Source organism: Micromys minutus, assembly GCF_963924665.1.
Source record: "Micromys minutus genome assembly, chromosome: 25".
Lineage (NCBI taxonomy): Eukaryota > Metazoa > Chordata > Mammalia > Rodentia > Muridae > Micromys > Micromys minutus.
The window spans coordinates 32,561,527-32,574,603 of NC_137960.1; the positions used below are offsets into that span (position 1 = coordinate 32,561,527).

General features: G+C 33.1%; 1 protein-coding gene across 2 annotated transcripts in view; it reads left to right on the top strand.

Moving 5' to 3' along the window:
• GRIK2 (glutamate ionotropic receptor kainate type subunit 2) overlaps window positions 1-13,077 on the top strand; it is a gene marked incomplete at both ends in the record, with an annotated part of 685,772 nt that overhangs the window by 421,711 nt on the left and 250,984 nt on the right. For both annotated transcript variants that reach the window (XM_080937894.1, XM_080937895.1), the window contains one exon: window positions 2,891-3,097. In XM_080937894.1, the coding sequence (XP_080794020.1) occupies window positions 2,891-3,097 (207 nt within the window). The remainder of the gene's footprint in view (window positions 1-2,890; window positions 3,098-13,077) is intronic.

Consider the following 13,077-nt stretch of genomic DNA (forward strand, 5'->3'; position numbering starts at 1 on the left):
CATTATAAAAATACACAATTAAAAGACTTAGAGCATGTGCAAGCATTGAATTCAGTGCTTAGGAAAACCTCAACTAGCATTATTGCTTATTTGTGCCATTGGAATAAAGACAACCAAACATTAATTTACTTACAAATAGTAATATGATTAAAATCTGAGTATGAACTCTGTAAAATTAGTTTCCTGTACTTACATGATTCACTTGACTATCATTCTAACTGCCAAGAATTTTTAGTTTATTCTGTTCTCTACTGGGTCTTGTGATTTTTCTCCTCTCTTTATATTCAGCTCTCTTTATATGACTTCAGGAACTATGGATTTGTTACTACCATACTATAACAGAATAGAAGTATGTATATATCTCAGAAGTTTCTAGTATTTGTTTTATTCCAGTTCAAGAACCATGATTTTCTTTTTTAGTAGAGCTTTCATTTCCTCCATCCACTGCAGTAGTCATTTTACCCATTATATGCCATGCAGTGTTTCATACTTTTGATGCAAAGTTGACTGTTCTGCTATGTGCATTTTCAATATGTAGTCTGTTCTATTCTTTGTTTGTATAGACTCAATATATATGTATAACTACCAAATATAGCATATGCCTAAAACTATTTAAAGTTAGTGGGGGGATTAACAGAAGAAATAATTAGATATGATGGAAAATGTGCTGTTAGTCTTTCGCTGCCTTCCATTTTAAAGCATAAAGGAAACATACATAGAATGGGCTTCACAGAACAGTGTTCTCGAATATGTTGAACTGGAAAGCCAGAGGGAAACGGGATGTGTCCTTTGTTGGAAGAGTACATGCCATACTTGCAATAATTTATTTGCCTGTAAAGAATACATTTTAACTATGCTAAATGATGTTTATAAATTTGGTGATATTGCAGCAAACAACTTATCTTAGAGGAAACCCAAGTTTCTTGCTCTTAGAATACATATAGAATGATTTCTGGTTCTTATCTCTTTTATCTAATTTTACATAAAATTACCAATTATGGTTTCTTTCAAATAACCTATTGGTGTAGAAATCAAGATAGAAAAGCTGATAAAATACATTTTATGTAATTAAAAATGACTCAACAGGTTTAAACTGCTTTGACTACTTTCAGATGTTCACAATTGTTTTAGCTTATAGACTTGGGATATGTATTTAGCCTCACCAGAAATTTAAGTGGTAAGTATAAAACTGTCCTGATATAACACTTTTGAACTTTCTGAAAACCTGTTCAACATTGAAAGTCATCAGGGAATTGCAAATTGAAAACATAGTGAGAGGTCATAACAAGCCAATAGAATATTCCAAAGTCTGCAACTGACTATGGTATTGATGAAGAATTTCACAAGGCTCAAAATTTCTCACACTGGTTTGAAATGTAGATTATTGTGAAGTATAGCACTTCTTATCAAAGATACAGCATTCATGTTCCTTGCTGTATATACAAATACACTTTAGAGTTATGTGTTGACATACGATTTGAAACATATGGTTCTCAGAACTTTAATCAAATGGACAAATAATTAAGGTAATCATGAACCATTCAATATTCTTCAGCCCTAACAGAATATGAGCGATCAGCCTAAAGCAGACATGGAAGAATCCTAAATTTACACTACAAATGATGGGAAACCAGTCTGAGAAGATTACATGCTTTATTTTATATAAAGTTTTGATAAAGAGATGTTAAATTAATTAATGGCTGATATGAGTTTGATGAGAACAGGCAGTCACAAGGATAACATGTCATGTGTTAATACCATCTACTCCTCAAAATGTACTAGAGTCTGACTTCTATTTGCACTTGGCGAGATTGGACACATTCAGTGTGGATTGAATGTAGACTCTGGTTGTACCTGAGGATGTATATATTTATACTGACTTCTGCATTAGAGACTCACAGGGCTTGACTCCTCAATTTCTCATTCTCAGTCTGAGCTATACTTCTTCTACCTCTCTGCACTGAACATCAGGTTAAATACATAATACCCATTGTTCTTTTCATGAACATTTTTATGTCTTACTTATCTCCAAGCCTACTATCACTCATATCCTAAATCTTACTTTCAAAGTTCTGAATATCTTGCCGCCTTTTCCTAACTTGGATGTACCTCCTTAGTAAAAGCTTTAAGAAAAAAAATTAAATTTTCCTTTGTGTTCTCTTGCCTTGCACTTACTTTACAGTATTTCTCTATTCTACTGACATATCTTATTTATCTTTTTCACTAATCTTCATCTGAAGTTATGTGTTCTATATATGCATTTAATATGTGGTATGGCATAAAAGCCTTGGCTCAATGACTTCCCTTTCATGTAGAAATTGAGATTACTCACTATAGAAATAGACTAAGTATTTGTGGAAATATTGATCATCACACTGTGTCTCTATGATTTAAGAAAGCATCTGCATTTTCACCTACAGTTTATTGTAGTACTCACAACTTCACTGTTTTATGATAAAGGTTAATATCAGTTATATGTATTCTCCCAAATTTTACATAGGAAACAAAAATTTAGCATTCTTTCTTATTCATAGATCTGATTGACACTGTACAACAGCTATTGAATAGGTAGTATAATTCAAATTTTTATTATAAGCATGGCAAATTTACATATTAATTTTATTTTACATCCCAAATTATAGTATTAGGTACTGTATTTACACAGTGAGGCTTTATAGTCAAATATTCTCTTGTAGGTCACACATATTCCTTAAGAAAGATCAATATCTTCAATTTTAATATTTAAACTATGTTAAAAAGAATAAAAAGAAAATTAAATTTACTGCTGTTGTAAATTAATGAAACATTTTCTTTCTTCAAAGAAAATCCATTGTTCTGATACTGTGTCTTGTTTGACAGATGTATCACTGTTCCATGTTTTATGTTTCAGGAAGAGCCATATGTCCTGTTTAAGAAGTCTGACAAACCTCTCTATGGGAATGATCGATTTGAAGGCTACTGTATTGATCTTCTACGAGAGTTATCTACAATTCTTGGCTTTACATATGAGATTAGGCTTGTGGAAGATGGGAAATATGGAGCTCAGGATGATGTGAATGGACAATGGAATGGAATGGTTCGTGAACTAATCGATCATGTGAGTATCTTTTCAATATTACTAACATTTTTACTTGACTATTATATATTTTCAATCATTTAATTAAAAGCATATTTCCCTTTTTTATGCTTTTCAATTACTGTACCCATTCACAGTCTTTCGTCCACAGAACATATGCCCCCTTACCCCTCTTTTTTGCCTCTAAGAAGGTGCTCCTCCACACATCCACCCATTCCCATATCAACCTCTAGCATCCCCCTTCTCTGGGGATCAAGCCTTCCCAGGAACAAGTGCCTCTCCTCCCACTGTTGACAGATTAGTCAATTCTCTGCTTCATATGTATCTGGAGCCATAGATCCCTCCAGGTATGCTCATTGTTTGGTTTGTCAAGTTGGTTAATATTGTTCTTAATATGGAGTTGCAATTCCCTTTAGCACCTTCAGTCTTTCCCCTAACTCTTCCACTGAGGTCCCTGGGCTTAGTCCAATGGTTGGCTGTAAGTATCATCTACATCTGTATTAGACAGATGCTGGTAAAACTTCTTAGGCAACATCTATAACAAGCTCCTGTCTGTAAAAATACTCTAGCATTAGCTTAGCAATGGTGCCTGGGTTTGGTGTCTGCAGGGAATGCATCCAAAGGTGGGGCAGTTGCTATAAGGACTTCAGTCTCTGCTCCATTTTTTGTCCGTGTATTTTCATTAGACAGGAACCTTTACAATTTTAGAGACAAATGGGTGGTCTTATCACTCAACTGTGGGCCTTGTCTATCTACTCAAGATGGTCTCTTCAGGTTTTATCTCCCCATTGTTGGGCATTTCAGCTAACAATATCCAAGTGGGTCCTGGTATTATCTTTCATCCATGGGCTCTGGAACTTTCTAGTGGTTTCCCACACCCCCATCCCTCACTGCTACATACTTCCATTCTTTTGCCTGGCCCCGTGGGGTTATCTCTTGTCTCCTCTTACACCTGCAACTGCTCCCTGTTTTTCTATCCACTTTCTTTTGTTTCCCATCAATACTTCATTTCCCCTTCTAAGTGAAACTGGAGCATCCACACTTTGTCCTTCCTTCTTATTAAGCTTCATATGGTCTGTGAGTTGTATTGTGGGTATTCTGAGCATTGAGGCTAATGTCCACTTATCAGTATGTACATATTATGTATATCTATTTGGGTTTGGGTTAACTCACTCAGGATAATATTTTCTAGTTCCATACATTTGCCTGCATAATTTGAGAAGTCCTCATTTTTTTATAGCTGAGCAGTATAGTAGTCTATTGTGTAAATGAAACACATTTTCTGTATGTATTCTTCAGTTGAGAAATATTTTGGTTGTTTCCAGCTTCTGGCCATTATAAATAAAGCTGCTATATACATAATGACAATGTGTCCTTGTGATATGGTGGAGTAACTTTTGGGTATATGCCCAGGAGTAAGATAGATTGGTGCTCAGGTAGAATGATTTTTAATTTTCTGGGAAACCTCTACATTGATTCCTAAAGTGGTTGTAGCAGCTTGCAATCTGATCAGCAGTGGAGGAGTATTCTTCTTTCTCCACATCCTTGCCAACATCTGCTGGCACTTGAGTTTTTGATCTTAGCCAGTCTGATTGGTGTAAGGTGGAATCTCAGGATAATTTTGATTTGCATTTCTCTAATGACTAAGAATGTTGAACATTACTTTAGGTACTTCTTAGTCATTTGAGACTCCTCAGTTTTAAATACTTTGTTTATCTCTGTACCTTATTTTTAATTGGGTTATGTGGTTTTATAAGTCTAATTTCTTGAGTACTTTGTATGTATTGAATATTAGCTTTCTATCAGATAGAGGGTTAGTAAAGTCTTTTCCCAATCTGTACATTGCCATTTTGTCATATTGACACTGTCTTCTGCCTTACAGTAGCTTTTCAGTTTCATGAGTTCCCATTAGTAAGTTGTTGTCAAATGGCTTAGAGGGTTTGCCATTTGTGTTCTGTTCTGGAAAATTTGCCCTATGCCGATGTGTTCCAGGCATTTTCCTACTATTTGTTCTATTACATTCTGTGTATCTGATTTCATATGGAAGTTCTTGATCGTCTTGGAGTTTAGCTTTATTCAAGGAGATAAAAATGCATCAATTTGCATTCATGTACATGCAGACTACCAGTTAGATCAGCACCATCTAATAAAGATGCTTTCTCTTTTCCTTTGTATGGTTTTAAATTCTTTGTCAAAGACCAAGGGACCCATAGGTGTGTGAGTTTATATTGGGGTCTTCAAATCTATTTCATAGATCTATGTGTCTGTCTCTGTACCAATATCATGGTTTTTTGTAAATCACTATTGTACTGTTGTATATCTTAAAGTCAATATTTTTGTCACAAACAGATCAAATCTACAAATATTCTATATTCTTCTTCAAAAATGAACCACAATGAGTTATTTTGAATTAAGTGGTTTAATATTTTCAGTTAGCTGGTCTTAATTTTGTTATTTTGATGTGATTTTTACAACAGTGAATCTTCATTTCCACAGGGCTTACTTCTTTATCAACAGAGAACAAAACAGAATGCAAATTCTAAATTTCTTAAGTTCAGAGAAGATGCTCTGAGATAAGATCATTATATCTATGAAAAAAATCTAATACTGCATAACAAGAAAAATATAGGCACATTTAATCATAAGAATAGACTTATTATCTGACTAAAGTCTTTTTAAAAAAATTTATTAGATATTCTCTGTATTTACATTTCAGATGTTACTCTGCCCCCCCCCAAGTCCAATCTCACCTCCCCCCTCCCATTGCCTCTATGAAGATGCTCCCTCTCCCAACCATCCTCTCCCACCTCAGTGCTGTAACATTCCCTACACTGGGAAAATGCACTTTAACTGGATTAAAGGCCTCTTCTCCCATTGATGCCAGACACGGCTATCCTCTGTTGCATATATACCTGGAGCCATGGGTCTCTCCATATGTGCTCAATAGTTGGTGTTTTAGTTCCTGGGAGCTGTGGTGGGTTTTGTTAGTTGATAATTTTGTTCTTCCTATGGAGTTACGAACCCTTTCAGCTCCTTTAGTCCTTTCTCTTGCTCCTTCCTTGGGATCCCCGTGTTCAGTTCAATGGTTAGCTGCAAGAATCTTTCTCTTCTGACTAAAGTCTTAAATACTTGCTATTAATTTGATTTCATTGACAAAGTAGGAATTCCTTGTGAGTCAGAAAATAACTACTTTAGAATTTCTTAGTTGACAGTTTTCCTTGAATTAAATTTTTATGGTATGGAATTGCATTTTAGTTCATATATTTGTGACATTTGTTTTGTTTGAGAATGTCCTTGGTAATAGGCATAACACAGCTAATGATACATAATAAATAGGCTTACTATTACTAAAGTAAGAATTATAGAAAATAATGTAAATGATTCATTTAAAAAGATATTTTGTTTATAAGCCTGGTAATGCAGGTCAATATTGCCAGATACTTGGGGGTACGGGGCAATAGGATCACAAGTTCAAAACAAACTAAGGCAGCTTAGTGGGAATCTATTTTAAAATAAAAGGAAAAAAAGTTTAGGATGAAGTAAAGTGAAAAATTCCTTGCCTGGCATTTGAAACGTTTTATGCTCAATTACCAATATTGAAAAAAATTTAAAAAAAAGAAAGAAAAGAAAAGAAATACCTTTATGACTATTATCTCAGCAAAAGTTCTGACCAATGCCAGTATTATTTATAGATATTATACTCATAATTATTTTATCAAATTTTACTGGATTTTTGTTCTTTAAAAGTTTCACTTATATATATAATGAATCTAGCCGTAGTAGCTCCCTATCCTCTTTATTCTCTCCATTTTCTGCTAAAATTCTTTGAAACTCACTGTCCTCTCTTTTCATGTTTTTATTTTTTTTTATTTTTAATGTCTCACCTGTTGGGTCTAATTAGAATTTTTTACATAAACATGGATGGGAGGTTATTTAGTGGAGAATGAACAGGTTACCTGTGGCTACATAACTGAAGAAGATGAAACATTTTCTCTGGTCTTCATACCTGCTGATATACATATTCCAGGACAGGGAGAACCTCTTATTCTAGTCTCGATGTAAGGGTCTTGTCACTATCAACCTTTGCCTATTTATCACTTTATTCTTACTAAATTAGTGTCTTATACGAGTTTTCTATCAGAAAGGGGGTAGGGAGAATATGTTTGGAACTGAATAGAAAGTAAAGATCATTACAAATAAATTGTTTACTTATTTTGAAATATTTTTATATTTATATTATTTGTTTAGGATTTACTCAATAAAATCTCAAGTTGTGTAGTTCATCAGCTATTTACCTGAAGTTCTGCTTAAATAGAACATTTATATTTCAATATTACATACTTTTCAGAACATCATAAAATATTAACTTGTTTATTTGCCTTTAAGCCAAATGTAAAATATTAAATGTTCTATTACTATTCATTTAATATTTATTATTACTATCAATTACTAATGATAATTATGGTGGCTAATTACGGTATTACCTGAGACTGTTAAACTAAAAATGACTGTTTATTGGTTTTGATTTTTGTAAAGTCAGAGATAAAAGATGTACCTTTTATCCTTCTCTCCAAAGTATCACGATGTCGTGTCTGATGTGTATCTGCTTGTCTATATTGTCAAAGAACAAATATACTAACTTTTCCATGAGACATTTATAAAAGACTTAAATTGCGTTTATTGTTCTGGCCCAGTTTATAAACTAAATTTTGCAACAACTATCCAGTGCAGCAAAAAGTACTATTAAGAATAGCTGAGGTATGTATGAAATATTTAACTGAAGCAACAGTCTATAATGCAGGATTAGGTTCATTAAATCCATATACAATATGCATGTAGAAAGTTGGTTTTCAAATAGAAATCAGGGTGCTTATTCATAAGAATGTGTAGCAATTGCTCCAGTCATTTCAATAAGTACTCACTCAAAACTTCTGATAGTTCGTCTGATGGCAATTTCAGCTCACAGACTTTTTAATGTATAAACTGTCTCCACATATATTATCAACACTTATATTTGGACTTTGCAGGATTAAGTCACTTAAAAATATTATTAGTTTTTACAGTCTAATATAGTCATTATCTGTATATATTTTTATTCAAAGAAATTAAAGAGCCAAAAATGGTAACTAGGAAATAATATGTTAGAATCATTCAAAATGGCATATCAGTTGATTGACTAGAGACCACAGCCATAGATTAGTAGTGTGATTATTGATTAGAATTCACAAGGGCCTTACACACACACAGGTAGATACAATGCACAGCCACAACACAACTCCCCAACTCACACAAAAACAAACACCCAAACAAACAGAAGAACAGGGGACATTATTATTTACATATTTCTGAAAAAGCATTATTTACATTGAGTCCACTGGTATATATTCTAGATTTTTATTTACTGTATTCTTGCTGTCATAACCTAATTTATCATATTTGTAGCTGGACAATAGTCCACTCTTACACAGTTTCAGCAGTGAATTCCTCATGTTTCTATGTTTTCTTTTACCCCAGCTTTGAACATTTAGTGCTCATACTAAACTAAGGTAATCATAGTCAGCATAAGTCAGAATATGCACTTTTCTGCCTAATTTAGTAATTCATGCTAGTAACCAACCAGCACCATGAACGTCACATTCTTGTCTCAAGGTGAGCTTAGTCAGAACTTTTATGCCAAGCTTTCACCACTATGTATCTGCAAGGCTGAGTTTTATAGTTTTTGTATTCCATCTAATATGTATTTATTATGATTGTCTCACAAATACCTCAAAAGCAGTGATTCCCAAGCATAATTCATCATTTATCTCCCCTGGAATCTACTGTTTTTGAAGACTTGTGCCTGTATATGTTATGTCAATATATTTTCCAATCAAAAATTTAGTAGTCATTTTCAAATTATATCTCAATCCTTCATAGCTTACTCAACATGTTTCTTAAGTAACTCAGAATGCTACTCAACCCTGTCAATGTTAATATTTCCGCATAATGATATTTTCATTCTAAATCTATCATCTGAATTATGTTCTGTGGAGTCCTGTTACAGAAAGAGAAATTTTATTACCATTGCTTAAAGTTTTTCAGGAATTTACAGTGCTCTAAAGATATATGACCACAATAAAATATATACAAGCCTGCAAAAAATTCAAATAACAGTTTACTTCTAAAAAAAAACACTTCATTGTTTTAGTTATTCATAATTTGCTCCCAAACTTTCTCATTGACCTTTGTTTTAGCAGGCTCTTCCATAGGGACTGAATTGATAAGGCTTCCCAACTACAGGTGTACAGAGGAAGGAAAATGAGGACCTAGTCTTTATTTCCCTCCTTTCTTCTTGAGATGCTGCCTCATTATGATGCTGATGCATTGAATGCCATAGATCCTACTTTTGATGCCTGTTACAAAAAAAGGCTCTTTTATCTTTAAAGTTCTGTTATCTGAACTGTTCCCTTACAGTTCTTTGTTAGATGTCTACTCCTAGTACCTTCAACCATATCTTCATTTTTTTTTTCTCTATGGCTCTCAACTTGTGAATGGCAATGTTACTGACTGGGCACCACTTACACTTGATAAAAATGCATTTGAGTCTCTGCCCTGAAAGTTTCTAAATGAGAAACTTTGAAGCAGGGCCAGAGAGCTATAACAGGTAGGTGAATGAGTGACAGTTGTGTTCTCTGATGTGTGAAATCACTGTTTCTTCCCCATGCTCTCAATACTCAATGTATTTCTTGTTCCAGGGAGGACACTTGAGTGTATTCTGTATGTTTCCTGAGATCTTAATTGACCTGCCTTTGTATTTCCACTTCTTCTGATTTTCCCAGCTATATCTGTGTAGACTGATGTTCCTTTAATATCATAATGTAAGCCAGTTCTCCTTGCACACTACTGTCTTCATCCTTTATTCAATTCATGTCCTTTGAATTGCATTCCTTATTTTTAGAAAAACTACAGCAGCATTATCAGTCTCCAAAAAGGCACCTATGTTATATGTCCACTCTCTTTTTATATATAACATCTAGCACACATTATTTTAGTTATGGTTTTAATATATTTTACTTGAAAATATTTTATTTAAAAATATGCCTTACTTAATATACATATATATATATAATATGCACATAATATTAAACCCTCAAATATATAAACTAATGTTAACTGTGCTCAGTTAAAGCATCCCTAGAAAAAAGGTTTAAAATGTGCCAGGAAGCTAAGTATGGAGGCAAACATCTATAGTTCTAGATAATTAAGGGTCAGAGATAGTAGAGTTTCAAGCTTTAGACCAGCCTGAACTACACAATGAGACTGGGGTTAGGGTTAGGGTTAGCAAAATGAAAGCGTGCATATTGGTGGAATGGATAACTGGATTCATCTTCAAACATGTTCATTTTAGAAGTAATCCACAGGCTGGACTTGGAGAGGACAGTTTAAATAACCATCCCATGTTTGGATCTGTGAGATCCAGTAAGGACATTTACATCAGACTTAGAGTCATTTATGTGAACCTTAGTGTACAAACAGTTAATACTTGACTAGGTTTTTCTAGACTCCCAAACTATATTATATTGCTACATCAGGCAAAGAATGTTTAATGAAAATGGATGTTACAGAAAGACTAAGATGGAAATGAAAGGTTTAACAATGCTCAAAAGCATAAGTAGTGAAAAGTGTGATTAAAAATGTTGAAAACCACCCAAATTTCCATTTATTTACCTTTCAGTCTAGAAATATGATTAAATATAAAATTTTCTAATTTAGAAAAACCTACCCACAAAGTTAATGATAAAAATTTTATTATTGTATCATAATTAAAGAAAACATGATAATTATCACTAGCAATCTGATATGAGATTTCAACAACAGAGCATTCCCAGTCTTTTATAGAGCAAAACAGTGATGTGTTGATTTGAATAATGTTGGGTCCACAGAGAAACACATATTTAAATATGAGCTTCCCTCGTTGGGGTTGCTCTTGTGGAAATTTGTGACATAGAGCCTCACTGGTGAAAATATAGTTTGAGAGTGCAGACTGAAGATTTGTTCGAAATTCATGTGTTAACCATCTGTGTTAGGATATCTGATTTTATCCAAAGAAAAAATAACTTAAAAATTTCACGGCAGGACATTTTGCAACTTGAAGTCAAGTTATTTGGAAGTTAAGTTCTTAGCTTCAAAAGATACTTAAACATTAATGATTAATTTTTATTTAAGATAATACTTACAGGACCTATTTTCATGTCCTTGAGAATGAAGGTTTTTCTCTTTAATTTTATATATCTGGGATATTAGCCTTTATTGTCATTAAATTCTAAAGAGTCTTTAATATTTTTCTTTATTACTTCCCTGGTCAAGTTATCAGTGAGTAGAGAGCTGTTCAGATTTTCTAAGTATGTGGACTTTCTGGGTTTTTGTTGTAGAAGTTGTTGTTATTGAAGACAAGCCTTAGTTCATGGTTATCTAATAGAATGTTTAGTATTATTTTGATCTTCTTGTATCTGTTGAGTCTTCTTTTGTGTCTGATTTTGTAGTCAGATTGGGAGAAGGTTCCATGAGGTGCTGAGAATAAGGTAAATTATTTTGTTTGAGTGTGAAATTTTGTAGATATCTGTTAAACCTATTTGGCTCATAACTTCTCTCAGTTACACTGTCTCTATTTAGTTTCTGTTTCAATGGCCTGTCCTTTGGTGATAAGGTGGTGAAGCTTCCCAGCATTAATGTGTGAAGTTCAAAGTGGAATTTGAGCTTTAGTATAAATTCTTTTATGAATATGGTTGATATAATATTTCAGGTATATATGTTCAGATCTAAAACTTCCTCTTGGTGGATGTTTCTGTTGATGATTATGAAGTGTTCCTACCCATCTCATTTAATAAATTTTATTTGAAAATTTATTTTATTGGACATTAGAATGACTACTCTCGTTTGTTTCTTGGACCATTTGCTGTGAAACCCTTTTTTTTGTAGCACTTTACTCTGAGGTAGTACCTATTTTTGTCATTGAATTTTGACTATTTCCAGGTTATATCTTGTTTTACATGTACTTAATGCTCATTGTAACTAGTAAGATTTTAATGCATACTATCAAACCTTTAAATAACTCAAGTACTGACAAAAATGTATTCATATATTTTTATGCAAAAATGCTTAAAATCTGTACATTTATCTTAGTTTTTTAAAATAAAGCTGTTCAATTAAAAAAAAGAAATGTGATTCTTCTATACAGCAAAATGCTGGAACTTGTTTATATATCTAGTCTGTTATTCTGTATCTTTTTATTGGGAAATTGAGTCTGTTTATGTTGAGAGATATTAAAGACAGATGATCCTTAGTTCCTTTTATTTTTGTTGCTGGAAGTCAGTGTGTGTGTGTGTGTGTGTGTGTGTGTGTATGTGTGTGTGTGTGTGTGTGTGCTTTTCTTCTTTTGGGTTTGTTATGAGATGTTTAATTTTCTGTGTTTTCTTGGGTATAATTACCCTCTTTGTGTTACAGTTTTTCTTCCAGTATCCTCTGTAGAGTTGGTAGAATATATTGTTTAATTTTAATTTTGTCATGAAATATCTAGGTTTGTCCATCTATGGTGATTGAGGTTTTTGCTAGATATAGTTGCCATGGATGGCATTTGTGTTCTCTTATGATCTGTATGACACCTGTACAGAATTTTATAACCTTTAGAGTTTCTGTTGCGAAGTCTGATATAAATATAATAGGTCTACCTTTACATGTTCTTTGACCTTTTTTTCTTCACAGTTTTTAATATTCTCTCTTTGTTTTATTTATTTATTTATTTATTTATTTATTTATTTATTTGGTTTATTTACTGCTATGTGACATTTTATTTTCTGGTTCAATCTAGTTCATGTTCTGTAGGCTTCTTGTGTATTTACGGCCATCTTTTTCTTGAGGTTAGGGAAGTTTTCTTCTATGATTTTGTTGATGATGTTTTCTGGCCCTCTGAATTGGGAATCCTCATTTCCTTACATTTCTATTATTCTTAGGTTTGATGTTTT